This window comes from Anser anser (assembly GCF_964211835.1).
Source record: "Anser anser genome assembly, chromosome: 5".
Classification (NCBI taxonomy): domain Eukaryota; kingdom Metazoa; phylum Chordata; class Aves; order Anseriformes; family Anatidae; genus Anser; species Anser anser.
Window position 1 is genome coordinate 33,805,830 of NC_139725.1, and position 17,561 is coordinate 33,823,390.

Sequence of the window (17,561 nt, forward strand, 5' to 3'; positions counted from 1 at the left end):
TGTTCTGTAAGTGAACCCCAAGTCTGTACAGCCACCTTGAAATGGTGTGAAATCTGAATCTTCTGTGCCACAAGTTGCCACAGAAGAGAAAGAGGGAAGTGATGATAAAAATAAATTTCTTGATGGTTCGATCCCATTTCATAGCAAGAGAATATATATATATATATATGTAATTTAAATATTATGTGTTACAACATAAATAAAGTTTCTGTCAGATGAATGCTCTTCAGCTGAACAACTTTGTTGACATCAGGTAATGGTTATAAAAGCAGCCTACAGCAGTTGGTGTGCAAAATGAAATGACTGCAGGGAACAGGCAGACAAGCTTACTTCTGGGGCTTCAAGTAACCTTGTCTGACACAAAATCATGGAACCTGAAGTGTAAAAGGACAAACCACAATAAACTTCATAGTAGCAGGAAAGTATTTTCATTGCTTGAAAAAAAAAATAAAATTCAAACTTTGTCATCACATTAAAAACATTACATGAGAAGTAATAAACATATTTACACTTCTGTTTTGATTATAAATATACATTATATACAAAATAATGTTATAAAACGTAGAAAGTTCAGTGCTTCTGATTTTTTTAAATTACTGAAATACTAGTCTTCAAAATAAACTACAAACAGACAAACTAAAACCCATATTATTGATTTCTGAAGGTCATCTTCAAAATGGTCCTACACAGTCAGAGCAGAAGGTCAGTAGTGGACATTATGAAGGGTCTTGTCTGCACAGTTCAAGGCATTAGATGGGCTAGTCCAACAACAGGATTTACAAGGGCAGGAATATCGCTGTCCGAGAGATAGCACAGTCCAGGTTTCTTTGCAGAGATTTTGTTTCCTCCCTCCTCATTCCGCCCCACCTCACAGTCTCATTTCATTACTGTCACGGCACTTTCCACGGGGGCACCCAATATTATTGCTGTAAATGTGTAGATAAGAGTTTCTGCAGGCCTCTGTTTTCCAGGGGCTGGCTTCCTCTTTTCCCTGTAGAAGTGGGGCGGTAAGAAAGGAAAAGGACTAGCCTAGGACCTTCTAATTCTAATCTCCACCCGTCTTGGCAGAGGGCCTCTCAGTGGGTGCTTTGCTATTGGGCATTTGGAACCAGGGTGAGGGACAGAATCGGAGATCTGCAACCAGACAGAGAAATACAGCGATGACACTGCTGCTTCTCCTTCAGAAAGTAACAGCTGCAACTTTGAGACTATTTGCAGTAGGTGGCACCTAATTCAGAAACACATTATAAACCCCCAAATTTGTGTCAGAACAAGGGGGTGGGGGAGAGAATGAGGAAGGAGAAGAAAAAAGTAATGTCTATTCACAATCACTGGTAGTGCAAAGGGCATGAAAACAGCTGAGACAGCTCAGCATGTTTAGGTTCTAGGAGCTGATTGATTTAAAACGCATTTGTAAGGCTTTAAATAGAACTGGGATCATGTCTCTCCTCAGTATCAATGGGGAACAGGCAGTAGACATTCCTTATCACAACTTTCCCTTCTTGGATGCTTAAATCTGTGAAAATCCCGTCCCATATTGTGGCTTGGGTCAATCAGTTCTCCAAAGCATCACCAAATGAGATGACGTAAATTCGGTATCCCTCTTTCCTTCCTCCTCTCGCCCCTTAAACTGTCTCCAGTACATGCAGCAGGAGAGAGGAGACGCAAATTGATGTGTAGCAAGAAGTGTCAATCACCCCTGCCCAATACTGTTCAGGTAACTGCAGAAAGAGCAGTCAAGTCTCTGTTTGGGCTTGTTAGATTCTCTTGACACATTTTAGGCACTTTTAAACCCGGAAAAAAAATGGAGACCTCATTTATACTGTATCCATTATCTGCATAGCAATGTGTCTTTCTTCACACCTTCCGTGGCAAGGTCTGTGATAGTTAAGCGCCTCCTCCTCTACCAGCACCTCCCATACCCAGAGTTCTGGAAAGCCACAGGTCTGTCCATGAGGAACTGGCCTCAGTATCTTTTAAAAGCAAGTCAAAACATAAGCATTTTAACCCCTCTCTCTTCCCTCTGCCTCCCTTCTTCTATAGCCAATGAGATATCTGGTATCAAACTTCAAACAAGGGCAGTAAGAACAAAAAGGTGTATTGCATCTTTCAGTAAATTCACAGTCTGTCCAGTTCACCCAGTTCCATCCTCCGCCTGAGAGCAGCAAGTTGCATGTAATTAAAAACAGTCCAATCCAGTTCTGAATTGTAAACAATGCAGCAGGAACGTCCATCTACTGGCATTACCAAATCTGAGGTGCAAATGGGCTGATCTTCAGTCTTATACCTGTCAGGGCATAAAAGTAACACAACAAATGAGAAGGAAGCACAGAGTACAGCAGAACTAACGAATTGTAATTCAAGCCGAAGTAATTTAAGCCAGATATTACTACAGCTTAACTACCAGCATTCAATGTTTTTGGCTGGATCCAGAGAGAGAGAATATTCAGCAAACAACTCATCTATATGACGAGTAGCCTCCCTACCTGGAGTGAGGGAGAAAATGCCTAGGTAAACCTTACAAATCTGGGTGCTTAACATTAAGTCTCTGTGAAAGGCATCTGGTATAACACAATAGCTTGTGTGCCGGGGAGAGAAGTTTCGCGGGCCTGTCATTCTGATCATACAAGTACTTTTGGGCTTGCCTGATGTAAATCCAGCTTTGGTCAGCAAGATCTTCAAAGGAAGATACAATATTTAGGTCAGTTAGTGGCAATGAAGTGTCTAACTGACATTTGTATCTTTGAAAATCCTTTCAGTTAAACTTTTAATATTACTGGTTGACTTGTATTCCGGCTTGCCTTCAAGCTGAAATCTGATATCCGCCCTGGCAAGGGAGACAGAAAGCTGCAGATCTGACTTCACAGATCACTGTTATATCGCGCAGCAAGCTCTCTTTCTTGGAGTCTGGAACTACCTGAAACTAGTGCTAGAGGTGACTGACTTCACTGAAAAAGACAGGTATTGATTGTTGATAATTCTTTGGGAACTGTTTGGTTCTTCAGTAGATGCTTTTTTGAAGTCTTCAGGTTATTCACTGCTAGGCACCTCTTTTTTGTATACTGTTCTCAAGCTTTTCAAGATAATGTCAAAATTTAGATATGTTTATCAGTAACTTAAGAAACAGCATTAAATTGCTGCAGCCATGAACACATAGCTAGAGCTTAAATGCCAAGAGGTTGAGATTTTCATCCATGTCTTACTACAGACTTTTTAAATGTCTTTTATGCCTATCCACTTAACACATTCAGTTGCCTTCCATCTTCTGTTGGAAATCTATAGCTTTGCCTGTTTCCACAGAACGTGGATTACCCATAGTAGTCATGGGAAAAAAAACATGGGTTTACATCAGTGGATTTATGAACTATTATTATTTCATTTTTTTTGCCGACTACTTATTTAAGAGGAAATAATCCTACGATGTACTGAATTTTTATGGGTTGAGGTTCGGTGCTTTCATCTCCTTATCTAAACCCAGAATCTCTGGTTTTAGAGCTGCTAATTTATTATTTTTTTTTTCCCCACTGTATGCTCAGTTTGCTTGGGCACTCCTGTCAGCCACAGAAGAGAAGGGGTGTATGCGGGGATCCCTGGAAATTGAGTAACCTTCTCAGATCCAATTCTAAAGGATAATTTGCCTGTTTTACTTTGTGAATTTATGCTTGTTCACCCATGTACTTACTTACCTCTGTGGCTATGATGCATTCATTCCTTTCTTCTGTTATCACAAAGACGGACTGGTACATTGAATCCCTTGGAGAGCATATCGCTGATATCCTACATTCCGGCTTTTCACTAAGGCAGGGCAGAGAGAAAAGGGCGTTATTTGACTACTAACACTCCTATCTCTAAAAATCCAATGAATATGGAGGGTTGGAATGAGATTGCCAAGGAGATGTGGGAGGGAAGGGCAGAGGATGAAGTTTCATGTGTTTTATATGATGGCAGGACAGTACACTAGGGAGGTGGAAGTCAGGAATAGCTAGTGTCTTGCTAGATTTCTGCCATGTCCAATTTAGCTACATACTCCTCAGATCCCTCAGTGCACCTGTCACAAGCAGGACCCAGGCAAGACTTTCAGTATGTGTATGAGAATACTGATGACCTAGTGAATAGTTGCCATCTTCTTTTTTTGAAGAGAGTAATTATTATTACTCTAACCTTCTTCTCAGTAAGCAGATCATTTTACCTTCTTAATAACCAATATACTTATTTTTATCATTATATGCTGTACTGTTCTTTCTCTGAGATCAATTGAGGAAGAAAAGATACTTCTTACTTTCATCAGTAGACTAGTCGCTCCCATTCCCTTTCACAGCACCCATACTACCAGCACCCCGCACAAGCTCTCAATTTAATTCATTTAGCTACGGATACCACTTGGCCACAACATGTGTACTTTATTTCAAGATTCGTGGCTTTGCTCTGGTTTATTTTGTATGCTATCTCCCCGAGTTGTGTTTTTTTTTTTTCATATTTTCTCATCTGCTTCTACATGGGTATGAAGGTGAGGGGGGGGCTTTAGAAAGACTACTAGGAAGACTGCATTCTCACCTGTGTAGTCGGAGTGGAGACTTGTCTCCTAAACACTTTTCACTTTTGTAATATTTATCTTCCTGTGTCCCTCTACTTGTCAGGTCTTTTACCAGATTGTAGTCCAATTTATGATTCTTGGGTTTGTAGTTTGACTTCTCCAGCCCACAGTCCACTTCGAGGTCTTTATTTTTGTTGGTGTTTTTGAGCTGGGAAGCTGGAATGAGATTGTCCTTCTGGAAGTCAGACAGGTTGTTCATTGTCTCCAAGTCCTGCTCTGGGTGCATCCTCATCTGCCTGATGACCATTGCTATCATGCAGAACAGTATGAGCAAAGCCACCAGCCCCACTCCCATGGATATGGCAATCCAGGGGACTGGTTTAGGAGGAAGTGTAATGGGCACTGAATAAACTGGTAATTCACAGCGGCTGCCCATGAAGCCAGAAGGACAGTAGCAGACAAAGTTGGCACTATAAAGTCCACTGTAGCATGTGCCTCCATTCTCACATGGCCCAGAAGCACATTCGTCTCTGGTTTTGATGTCACAGTTCCTGCCACTATAGCCTGGCAAACATGTGCAGGTGTAATCGTTGATCAGGTCGTGACAAGTTCCCCCATTGGAACATGGGTTCCTGGCACAGTCATTGATGTTTATCTCACATTTCTGACCAGAGAAACCAGCCCGACAACGACACACGCGAATCTGACCAAGGTAAAAGCAATTACCATCTGAGGAAAAAAAGTAAAATAAAAGAAAAAAATCAGTCTCCAATAAAACATAAAGCTCTGCCCGTAAGCATTTTATACGACCTCAAGAAGAGGGAGGTTATTTTACCAAACAACCACACATCGAAAAGTTCCTTCTAGCTTACCCGTCACCCTTTAAAAATATGCCCCTTCTAAATAGGTGATAAAGTTAATTGAATGTGCATAGTTCTGCCATCTATCCCATCCCATATCCCATCCTATCCCATCCAACTTGTGCATTTTTTTCCTGCGTAGAAAGTGCCAGTGAAAGTCGTCCCCCTTGCCCCAAGAGGCCAAAATTAGGGTAGACGTGGAATACAGTGAGGGAGAGAGACTAATGTATTAGAGGAAGAGTAGAGGTCAGATTGGATTTCTATCACTTCTGCACTGAAAAGCACAAACAAATCAAGGAGATGTGAGAGTTTTTGATAAAAAGACTCACCATTTGCACATGGGTTGCTTGTGCACCTGTCTACTTTTTTTTCGCAGTTCGACCCCGTGAAGCCGAAAGGGCAAACGCAAGTGTAGCTGGCCCCTTGTTCTTTTTCCAAGCATGTGCCACCATTAAAGCATGGAGAATCGATACACGTCAAAGCGCTGTGCTCACAGTGAGTTCCATAGTAGCCAGGGGGGCAGAGGCAGTGATAACCATTCTCCAGATCCTGCAAAACACAACATTAGCCATTGTAATTTGATGCCACCAAAGGATAGCTGCTTGCGCATTTATTTTTGGTCAGCGTGTGCTGTTCTGTCCCAAAAGACAGAACTGAACTTTTGACTGTGGCAAAAGTGATATTTTCAGAGTAAATAACTGCAGGCTGGTCTGTGAGAGATAGAGCCGAGAATTGGCCGTATTCATCATGCAGGAGTAATCATGCAACTACACAAGCAGAGCAGACGCAGTTGTAGGGAGCCTAGAGGCAACTAGGCAAAAACATGACTAACACCACTACTATCTAAGAGGATGCCTGATGTCAACCTACACAGCTGTGGTCAGGACATTTATCCTCTCCATGAGAGCCTTTTATTTTTTATTTTTTAATAAAAAAGGGAGTTATTTTGCTTTGCTATTGAGAAGTCCCTCCACTTAGATAACAACAAAACTCATCTCTTCTTTGCAAGTAATGTATGTCCAAGGCCTTGGGAGAAGGGAGTTGGGTCTTGCAGCATTAGCTTTAATCAAAACATGCATTGGATTACATCTGATATTTGTAAGCCATCAGTCGTTATCAACAGGAAGGATCAATCATTGACTGGCTCTGAAAATACATTGAAACACGAGACTGCAGAAAACTAAAAATGAAGAACCCTGTTTTGCAGAAAGTGTTTCATCTGATTGTCCTTGTATCAACTGGCACTACACTCCATAACAGAAAGCAGACGTTTTATTTATTATTAAAATACAGACTCGGCACATTTTGGTATGAACCTTCATTTGGGAAACTTATTTTTTTAAAGATCTGCTCCCTCACAAACCTTGAATCTTGCCAAGATCTTGTAATGGCTGCCACAGAAACCTAAGGATCAGTTGACTAGTTCTAATCTAGATGATACATCTCCTCCTGTAACAGACTTCCTCCCCTGACACGTCCAGGGAAGGGTTCAGTATGATAGTTGTGAGCGTCAGTAATGAACCTGTGTACTATCGAATTCCCATTATGTTGTTACAAAACCATTTCTGGAAAGGTATACTGGGGCTTGCTTCACACAAAGACTTTACATTTAAAATGCCCTTACCGTGCAACTACCACCGTTCCTACAGGGATTGCTGTCACACTCGCTGATCTCATGTTCGCAGTCAACACCGGTAAAGCCAGGTTTGCATGAACACGTATAGCTGCCCTGGCCGGTGTTCATGCAAGTTGCTCCGTTTTTGCACGGTCTGTGGTGAGTACAGTAGTTCAGATCTGCAAAGATACCATGTGTTAGGGAAGAGAGTCTTTGATGGCTGAAAAAAGACATTCATACAAAAACACCATAGTCAACAGTAAAGAAAGAATTTTCAATTTTAAAAGTCTTCAATTTTGCTATTAATAGGAATACTGGAGGTTATTATTCAGATTATTATCAGTAATAATCAGATGTTTCAGATTGTTATGAATTTTACATATTGCTCTCCGTCTATCACTTGAGCTCTGAATTTTGGGAAACTTATCTTTCTTAATGCTTTGCTATACTCTCCCTTTTTTGTGTGTGTAAACCTGTTAGCTGTAATGGGATGTGGATGCCAAAATGTACTTTGTGTGTATTCTCAGAAAGACGCTCCAAGGCGTAATGGACAGACAGTCCGTGCACAACATGTCACATACTAAAAGAATTAGCCCAATCTTTAAAAGGTGTGCTCCAAGGCACGTTCTGGGAAGGCAGGAAGGAAATAAAAATATTTAGGCTTGAAGATTTAAACAAACATTAGAAATCTTTTATTGTTTATTTACCATGCTCTCTTGTTATGAATGTTAGTAGTTTAAACTGTCTAAATGCTCTGCCAAGCTTGATGGCCCTTTTTGTTTTCACTTAGATCTGAGACAGAGGTTAAGCACACAAGTTCATAGGACGCAAGTAGAAATCTTTATAAGCACTATAAATACCATAGACTAATTGGAATACAACTGGTTAATAGGTAACTACAAACAGAAAAAAAAATCTGCAGCTTTACTTTTCCTGCCTAATTCAGACTTCCCCATCTTAATCCTATAAATGTCATGAAAACACTTAACTTGCTCTGAGTACTTAATGATCTCAGTGCCAGCAGTGCATATATGGCCTTGAGGACATGACTGCTCAGCTGGCTACAGTTCAGTGATTCAATGGGTTGAATAGGTGGAAGTGGTCTGGTGTACCTTAAAATGGAACCTGTACTTTTCATTCTTGCTTACATGATTTTTCTCTCATGCTCCAGACTTATCACATGAGTTAACTTCCTTGTATGCAAAATAAGGAAGGCCCAAATTATGGTGTTTACTGCTGCTGGAAACTGTTTAGTAAATTGTTATAGTTGTACAGGGAATACATTAAACTTAGCTTGAGAAGATAGAAAACTTGCCTGTTCAAAACTCATCCAGGTGGTGTTGTTTTTCAACACCTACCAAAAAGGCTTGCTTGTTTTCAGCCCAAACTACTACAAGTTAAGTATTAGTATCTACTAATATAATATTAGCCTTGGTACAAACTGATGCCTCTCAACGTGTACCTGGCTGAAATTTAATTCTAGATCTGATGGGTCGGATTCCTTAGTCCCATACTGAGGAATACCCAATCTAGACCCAGAAGCACAACGTTCGGAACTAACCTTGATCACAGAAGAGGCCACCCCATCCTTCATCACAAATGCACTGCCACTGTGTTTTACAAGTCCCGTGGCGGCAGCCTATGTGGGGAATGCATTCATCGCAGTAGCGGCCTTGCCAGCCAGGACGACAGCTAAAAGAAAAGTCAAATTAAAACATTAATGACATGGAAAAGAGTTTAAGTTTCTGTTACAAGTTTCTATTACTATTCTGTTTTAACTGAAGTTCGGATTGCAATTGCCATCTACTCACATGCACTCTCCTGGCTTGTTGCAATATCCATTCTGTTCAGTACATCCAGACAGACAGATGGCTGTAAAGAGAACATAAAAAAAGCAGAAATGTTTAGGTAAATACATATGCCACTACAGAGTACACTTTTAAAAGGGGGAATGTCTGCTTTTAAAAATATGCTTCGAAAACCGGTTTTGCACTTTCAAAGCTTTGTTTTAAAAATTCCTAGTACGAGGAGTTCTGGAGCAGGAGGAAGTGAACAAGGAGAGCCAACATCTGACAAGTTGTCCTTTAGTTTTTCTGCTTACACAACAAACATGAACTCTTGCAGCTCTCATACAAAAGGAGCAAGTGGTGGCTCTGCCCGTGCTAACAGAAGACTGCAAAAATCCAGCGGGACCCTGAGCCCACAGTAAGGATTCCTGCTACAACAGCGCAACATCTGCCCCATCTTCTCTGGCAGCAGAAATGGTGTAAGCCTCTGTGGGCAAGCTGTGAGCGTGTTAACTCAGAGTAGGTATGACTGACTCAGCGATAACAGCCAAGATCCCTTCTCTGCTTTCTTCACTGCTCACAGAGGTGCAGCACAGCATTAGCAGCTGCAGCAATGGGGGGTGGGGGGCAAAGTCCTCAGCGTGCTGCTTTCCACAGAGGGGAAAGGTCAGCAGGAAAACACAGCCCCGAGCTCTGCCAGGTGCACGATGTTTTGCAGCAGCGCCGCTGCAGCTACAAGCAAACACCACTGCATCCAGCGTGGGGCCTGCTGACACAACTGGAACAGGGGACAAGCTTTTGGGATCGGAGTGCCTTCACCGAACAGCTCCCTGATGCTTTAGGGGGTTGCCTTTCCTCAAAGGCCTCTTCAGCTACACTCCTGTCCCAGTGTAGCTCTTGGATTAGCACAGAGGAGGGCCTAAGAAAGTCGGAGCAGGTGATGTGTTTTAATACGCCGAGACACCTGCTAGCTTTAGAGGCCTGCCCAGTGCACAGGCCAGGAGGTGGCACGGCCTTTCACTGGGAGTCCCTCACTCCCCACCTAGGCGAGGAGGCGGCAGCTGGCTGCCAGCAGCCTGTGGAGAGGGGCGATGCCACATGGCTGGCTGTGGGGCCTGAGCAGCTCATGGGGCTCATGCAGGAGCTATTGTGCCCGGCCCCTCACACACCCGATGTCTGTCACGGCCTGGCACTTACGCTCGGTGCAGTACTCTCCAGTCCAGCCGGGCAGGCAGGCCAGGCTGCCGTCCGCCTCGCAGACGTAGTGGCCAAAGCGGTCATCGCGGCGCTTGCAGAGGCGGGAGCAGCTGTCCCCGTAGTAGTTCTCGCTGCAGACCACCCGGTAGGAGTAGCGCAGCTGGGTCAGCGGGCCCTTCTGCACGTCCTGCGACCAGTCCTCGCCCACCGCCAGCGACCGCTGGATCGCCATCTGGCTGATGAGCCAGTCCTCAGGCAGCGGCTGGGAGCCTGGGGGACAATGGACAGTGTCAGCAGCCCGCTACCACCACCACCATCACCACCACCATCATCCCCATCACCACCACCACCATCACCACCACCATCACCATCATCACTACTGTATCCATGGCCACCACCACCACCAGCACCACTGTCTGCCCCAGGAACCCCTGCCCCAAATGTGTGTGTGCAGTGGCCCCACTGAGGAGGGCTGGAGCATGAGGGTGGTGCCCCGGGCTCGGTGAGCGTTAACCCGGGCTGCGGGGGCTCTGCGGAGAGAGGCCTTTCAAAGCGAGGGCTGCTGTGCTGCTGGAATATCCTTTTTCCTCTCTTGTCAGAAAAACATCCCAAAGCCATTATTCCTTTCCAAAGGGCGGAATTCGAGAAAGGTGTAAAATACAGGAAAAGGCGGCCGGGGCTCTTTGGCAGCCTCGCAGCTTTCTCACCGCAGAGCTCCTTTCTTTCCCACGCCAAAAATAAACCGGAGGAAACGCAATTGTGTTGGAGATTGGGTCGGGACAGAATCAAAGCGGCCCCTGATGGATATCGTTGGGGGACCGAGCTGCTGATGGTCGGATAAAGCCGGCCGTGAAATTATCGGATAAACAGCTGGGCCGGGGGGGGCCGGGGGGGGGGGGGGGGCTGGGACCGGGGCTGGGACCGGGACCGGGGTTGAAGGGGGGGGGGGTGGTGTCGGGAGCGCGCAGCGGGTGCGGCGCGCCCCCTGCCGGCGGCGCGCGGCGCGCTCACCTTGCGGCAGGTAGTTGGCGGGAGCGTGCCAGGCCTGGATGATGAGCGAGAAGGTTCCCTGCGGGCGGAGAGAGCAGCGTCAGCACGGCCCCGCGCCCCGTGCCATCGGGTCGTGTTAGCCCTCACCCCCCACCCCTCTTTTTTTTTTTTTTTTTTTTTCCTTAAAGGAAGCTCTGGGAAGAAGTCTACCGGCGAGAGCGGTTTGCTCTGCGTGAGCTCAGCCTTTCCCTGCCGCCCTCCTTGCCCCGCGGCCGCGCTCGGCTCTCCGAGCGGAGTCTCACCGGCCACGTGAAGTTAAAGGGCAGCTTGATGGGGCTGTCAAATTTCTCCGTGTCCTTGACGCTGAAGGAGTTCGTCCCCAGAACCGGGGTGATGATGCTGCCGAAAGTGCAGGGCCCCGGGGAGACCACCGCCTGGAAGTGCTTGAGGCACACGCGAAAGAAGGTCCTGCAGTGCGGGGCGCAGGGCTTGCCGCTGGCCAGCGACCCGTGGCTGTTGACGAACTCGTGCAGCTCCAGCTGGAAGACGCCGGAGCCGGCCACCCCCTGCACAAAGGGGAGACACACACAAAAAAACCCAAATCACACCTTACCCGGGCTCCGCCACGCGAGCTGGCGTCCGTCGCCCGCTCTGCGCTCCGCGAACCCCTTCCACGTATTCGCTTAGTTAGCTCGGTGCGTGATTACCTGCTGCAAAACCATTAACAGAAACGTCAAGCCAAAGCTGCGCAAGGCTGTCATCCTCGTGGAAGCGGCGCTTCCAGCTCTCCGAGGGTTTAGCTTTCCTCCTGTATTCCTCAAAGGGTCCGGGTGGGCGCCCCTCGCAGCGCGATCCGCCCTCGCCAGTATTCCCCGAGCAGCGGCAGAAAGCGGGAGGTAAAAATCCAGGTGTGGTGGGGTGAGACCGTCCCCTTCTGGGAATGAAATCCTGCAGCCAACCCCCGAGCTCCGACCGCTCCTGGCGCCTTTGTAAACTCCAAAGCCGGGTGGGTTTGGGGAGAGACGCGAAGGGGAGTGCTTAGTGTTGGACCGCTCCTCCTTGGACTGGTGCGAACAGCGCTCGGTAAATGGAAAACTCGCTTCCCTCCGAGCTGTTTATATAGTTGCCTCGCATCCTCGCAAGCTCATTATGTAAACCGTCAGTCAGCCTCACGGGCGATCCCTCCCCTTTTCCATCTTTCCTTTCTGGAAAAAGGAGCCAAATGTTGCGGGGAGCCCGCAGAACCGGCGCTAATTCCCTGCTGCCGCTCCGCTGCCGCTGCCGCCGCGCTGGCCGCCGAGGAGCCGAGCTGATTAGGAGCGAGCCGAGCATCTGTTGAGATATTTACAGCGCGGGGAGGGAGAGCTCCATGGAAAAGCGGACGCCTCTCCGAGGAGCAGCCTCCCGGGGCGGCCGAACAATAGGGGCCGAAGCGTTGCAAAGCACCCGTCCTGCCCGCCTCGCCGCCCCGCTCGGCCCCCGACGGCCGCCGGTCCCGTCCCGTCCCGTCCCGTCCCGTCCCGTCCCGACCCGTCCCGTCCCCGCCGCTCCCCGTCCTCGCCCCGCCGGCCCCAGAAAGCAAAAGCAAAAGGGGCGCTCGCACGGCACCGACCGGCACGGCACGGGACGGCCCCGCCGCCGCCTCCGGGACGCGCCGGGGCACCGCAGCCCGGCCGGGGCGGGGGGCGAGGCGCGGTGGGGACCCCCCCGGGGAGCCGCGTTTGGGGCTGGGGGGGCAATGGGGGCTGCGGGGCGGCGTGTGCCAGCCGAGCGTCGGCCTGATTGCAGCGGGCGCTTATTGTCGGGTCGCGTGTCCCTCATTAAAGCCAAGCACAGAGAAGGCCTTTCATGTGGCTGTTTAGTTCAGCTTGTTAAATGGATGGGAGGCCGGAGGGGGGGGGGGGGTTGGGGAGGGAGAGATAAACCTTCAGCTGTATGGTAATGAGGTCTTGCCACCTTTATGCCAGCGCCGCGCTCGCAAGGCTGCGAACCTTGGCGGCGTGGGGCACCTGGGGAGCCGCCCTGGGGCCTCGGCGCTGCCGCTGCCGTTCCCCAGCCCGGGCTCTTTTGGGACTGGGGCGGGGGGGGGAGAAATGAGGGAGAAAAAGCCGGGTCCCGGCCGCGGCAGCACGAAGCGGCACCCCCCGGCCGCGCCTCCCCGCGGAGCCGGTCCCGGGGTGGGGAAGGGGATGGGGAAGGGGATGGGGAAGGGGATGGGGATGGGGGGGCACCGCGGGCACGGTGCGGGGGCTGCGGGGGAGCCGAGGCGCGGGCAGAGGCACCCGAGGGGAGCTCTTTTGTCTCGGCCTCGTAAACAAGGCGGGAGGAGGAATGTGTCGCCGCTGATGGACTCGGAATTTTGCGGCGATCCGCCCGGCCAGATCCCGGCTTTACCAGCAGCAGCGTCAACTGTCAAAATCAAATCTGATGCTAATAGCTTCGGTACTAAATAAAATGAGAGGCCAGATAACATCAGTGCTTGATAAATGGTAATGAGTGTCTAACCTAGGGGAACAGAAGGGCTGTGGGGCTCTTTAATTCAGTATTGAAAGGCTAGCTGGGTACTGCAGGCTCTAGCAGATGTTAGTATGTGTGTGTTTTGATTTTTGACTTGTATTGGACGTTTATTAGGCTAACCAGAGCCACCCCACGCATGGCCACTTGGTCCAGGCACCATCTGGCACAAGCAGGGCGGCGTGCAAGAATAGGCCCCGCTTTGGTGCTGGAGATCCACAGGCAGCATCTACCATATGGACCCGGAGCTAATGTAGGTTAGAGCAAGACAAGCTGATCTCTGCTTTTCACAGCTCCGCCAAACCTCGCTGCGATCCCCTGGCCGCGCACCTTGACGGGTGCCACCACCTTCCCGGTGGCTGCTGCCCTGAGCTTTGCACCCAGTTTGCATGCTCTGCCCGTGCTCCACAAGTCGCTGCAACTCCCCACGTGTCCCCACAAAACAAATATTTCCAGAAGCCGGAGCGAGTGGTGCGAAAGAGATGTAAAATCCTCCTCGAAACTCCAGGGCATTATTGTGATTGCGGCTATAAAGAGAGCCCTAATAAAATAATAAACGGGGAATATAATAAACCACCTGCTGCATGTTGACACACGCACACAGGCTTCAGATGGAAAAAAAAAAAAAAAGTTGCATTAACAGCATCGGACAGCTGAGCCTGAAAGTGCAGCCGTATCCACCGGAGTGTGGCGCATAGGGCCAGCACCTCGCGTGGGGTGCCAGGCCGGGGGGACACCCCAGGGCCGGGGCTCCGGCCACAAAGTGCTGGCACCCGGCTTTTTTGGAAGGAGACACGCGTGAGCCTTTCCGTGCGTTTATTTTGGGAGCAGCACGCCAGCAGCTCGGTGCCCTGCAGGCGTCTCGGGGGGTGCCCGCCCCACCCGTGGCCGTGGGACCGCGGCTCCTATAGGGACAGGAGCAAAAGGCTCGGCTGCAGCCCCCACGCGATTTCGGGGACACTGGGGGGGGGTCCTCATCAGCCCGCTGCCCGGCCCGGCAGGGGTCCCGGTCCGCCCCAGCGCCTGCCCGAGGGATGCTCTACCGGGCACCCGAGGGATGCTTTACCGGGACCTGAGGGGTGCTTTACCGGGACCTGAGGGGTGCTTTACCGGGCACCCGAGCCCGGAGCTTGCCCGTCTGTTCCGCACCCGCCGCCCCTGCCATGTGCACGGCCCCACTCCGTGAGCCGGATTCCCCGATGGCTTTTAAACCCCTTAGCTAGAAAGTTGCGCATCGATTCAGCGCTGACGCACACCCAGAGAGCCTAAGAAAGGGAGAAAAGAAAAGAAAAATCCCCCTTGCTTGTTTTGTTTCTGCCTAAATGTCCATAGCGCGGAGCATCTCTCCAGGGAGAGCCGCTCCGAGGGGTGTTAATGTGGTCGATTTGGGGTACAAATGTTTGGAAATGTTTCCCGATTCGCACAGAAGGAGGGGGGATTTGCAAACTGTTGCTGCCACATGGCTCCTCCAGCCTGCCCATTCTCATTGTAATGAGGCCGGCGCGTGCCTCATCTGCCGCGGGGCGCTGCCACGGGCCGGCCGGGCACGCCGCGTGCCAACTGGGACAGCGCGGCTCGGCTCGGCTCGGCTCGGCTCGGCACGGCACGGCACGGCTCGGCTCGGCTCGGCTCGGCTCGGCTCGGCTCGGCACGGCTCGGCACGGCTCGGCACCGCGCCCCCGCACCGCACCGCCCGGCCCCGCACCGCTCCGCACCGCCCGGCTCGGCTCGGTACCGCCCGGCCCGGCTCGGCCCGGCTCGGCTTGGAGCGAGCCCCCCCCCCCCCCCCCGGCCCTGGCCGGACGCCGGGGCAGCGCGGCGGTGTGTGCCCATTGTTGCTCGGAGCTGAGCCCATAAAAATAAGAACATTTCTATTAAAGGGTATAACGATCACTATTGAGCCTCTCAGCTCCAAATCGATGGCTTCTTTTCCATACAAATGCCTGCTTATGCCTTTATGTTCTCCATCTGTTTGTAGCTAACACCTGCCATTCAATAAATCGATTTGGCCATTTAATGTAACAGCTTCCCGGGACATTTTTTCGTGCCAGATGCCACAGCAGCTCCCAAGCCCTACCCCAGCCCAGCGCCCCACCGGCACAGCCGCCCAGCCCGGGGCTTCGCCTCGGCTGAAACCCTGTGCCAGGGCACAGACCGGAGCTGGGGAGGACACAAAACATTAAAAAGTGCCTTTCGTTTATTCTTTCTTATTTTTGTCGAGCACTAAAGCCACCGATCCCACCTTCCTTAGCGCTGTGTTATGTTATCTTAATGCTGGGGTGAGGCTGGCTTGGGACCCCTGCATGGGGACCTTGCGGGACAGGGGACCCCGTCCTTCTGTGGGTGTCGGGGCTGATATGCACTGTGCTGAGCCAAGCCGAGGGAGCAGGGTGGAACCTCTCCAGGTGTCTCCCTGCAGGTCCCGGGTGAGAGTAAATGGCATCGCTGGGGAGATGAGAAAGTGGAGTGAGTAATGTGGCGTGGGGAGGTTACACCGGGCAGTTTCCTCATGGAGGGAGGCAGCAGCACTGGGCTGACCAATTTCCTCCTCCAGAGGTGATTTTGGTACTGCTGGGATCTTCTGTGACTACGCTTATTGCTTAATTCATTGTGCTATTGTGCCTGTCAAAGGCACCTGAATCTGACTAAATAAAAAATTATAGATATGTACATATTTCAGTAATGTGAGTCTGTTTCTTTCTGAATTAATTCAGTGCAGGCCAGGGATACCACTTTCAAAGCACCTGGCTGTGGAAGCCCAATTGCCTTTGGAAGCCAGCAAGAAATCCACTTAGTCACTTGGCACTTTTACCTGAGATGGCTGAACAGAATTGGGATTTCTCATAAAAAGCACCCCTGGAAACTACAGCTAGAACTGAGAAGGAGGTACCTGGGAGAGGAGGTACCTGGGAGGTGCCCAGATCTTGGTCATTTTTTGAACCTTAGAGCCATGGGTGGGATTGGCAGGGTCGAATTGAGAGGCTGGACATGCCTCACTGGGACCAGAGGTTCCCAAGTCTTTGTTCATACAAAAGGCACATACGGGTCAACAGTCATGGATGGGACACTGCCTGAAGCAACTTAACAAAGTAAGTGCAGGCTGGCTTCAGTTAAAGGGGGGAAATTTCCTCTGCAGGCTCCTTAGTAAATGTCCGGTGGGCCAGGCTTTGGGAACTCCTGCATCAGAAGGTCTGTGTCTTCCAACAGATGGTTGGGCTGCCCTTGGCTGCATAGAATATGTTTGGGGCTACATTATATAGCGCTGGGTAAAGGGATCTGTCACAGAAAGCAAGTAACAGGCAGTTTTAACCCTTTCCCTATGCAGGCTGTCCCACTGGGGCAGGAGCGAGAGCAAGGCATCGGGGGCGTGGGGGAGCCCTTCTGGGGCAGCCAGGGCTCATGGCCTCCAGCCCTGCACCCAGCAGAGGTCCGTGACACACCGTCACCCTGGTGGCATCCACCTCCTGTGGGCTGGTCCCCCACAGGGGTTCGTGGTGGCCACACCAGGTTCCTTCTGAGCTCTCCTGATTTCCTCACTACCCTGGTAGCCCAGCATTAGGCAGGAGCTGCTGAATCCTCAGGACTGAATTTTGGGTCAGATTTGGAGGCCAGTGCTGGTGTAATAGCAGGAGGAGAGGTCTACTTGGCACTCGGTGGAGCTGCACCTGCTTGAGCACCAGGATTAGCTGATTCAAGGCGGCTGTAACTTCTCAGAGCTGCAGACTGGTAAAAGCCAAGGGTGTTTAAAGCACAGCTGGACACCTAGGTAAGAAAATCCCTTTTAAAATCCCTGCGCTGCAGGTAAAACCTGCTAATGACCGAAGAAAGAGAAAGACCATCCTGACTTTTTATCCATAGCATTTTTATTTATTTCTAGTAAAAAAGATTTTAACCAGGAGCAGCTGCTTCCACAGCCCATCAAAAGCGATCCTAGATTGTCCAGATGGAGTCACTCAAGACAGAGACATGAACGAGGGCTGCCACCGGCTCCAGGATTTCTGGGTTTGTCCTATTTTAAGAAGATCTCACATCCTGTGAACACTGCTTATGGGAAATGATTGGAT

The 17,561-nt window shown here is 49.8% G+C and overlaps 1 protein-coding gene across 2 annotated transcripts; it reads right to left on the reverse strand.

The window, feature by feature from the left end:
• Nucleotides 1–409: 409 nt before the first annotated feature.
• DLL4 (delta like canonical Notch ligand 4) lies at nt 410–12,604 on the reverse strand. Of its 2 annotated transcripts, XM_083836669.1 has the most exons (11): nt 11,691–12,564; nt 11,286–11,549; nt 11,005–11,062; nt 9,994–10,263; nt 8,821–8,881; nt 8,571–8,701; nt 7,019–7,188; nt 5,724–5,943; nt 4,555–5,263; nt 3,687–3,795; nt 410–2,287 (listed from the first exon to the last, which is right to left on the reverse strand). In XM_083836669.1, the coding sequence occupies exons 1-11, from the start codon at nt 11,742–11,744 to the stop codon at nt 2,282–2,284; spliced, it is 2,052 nt and encodes a 683-aa protein (XP_083692795.1). In that variant the 5' UTR covers nt 11,745–12,564; the 3' UTR covers nt 410–2,281. The 2 variants fall into 2 exon arrangements, with proteins under 2 accessions (XP_083692795.1, XP_083692794.1); XM_083836668.1 differs by lacking the exon at nt 410–2,287 and having other exon boundaries at nt 2,323–3,795; nt 11,691–12,604.
• Nucleotides 12,605–17,561: the final 4,957 nt, after the last annotated feature.

What these genes read in the sequence shown, in the direction of transcription:
- DLL4 (XM_083836668.1), bottom strand. Translation starts at nt 11,744, where the DNA reads ATGACAGCCTTGCGCAGCTTTGGCTTGACGTTTCTGTTAATGGTTTTG. An exon ending in TGTTAATGGTTTTGCAGCAG is followed by an intron (nt 11,550 to 11,690) that starts GTAATCACGCAC and finishes CCCTTTGTGCAG; the next exon opens with GGGGTGGCCGGCTCCGGCGT. An exon ending in TGGCCTCTTCTGTGATCAAG is followed by an intron (nt 7,189 to 8,570) that starts GTTAGTTCCGAA and finishes GTATCTTTGCAG; the next exon opens with ATCTGAACTACTGTACTCAC.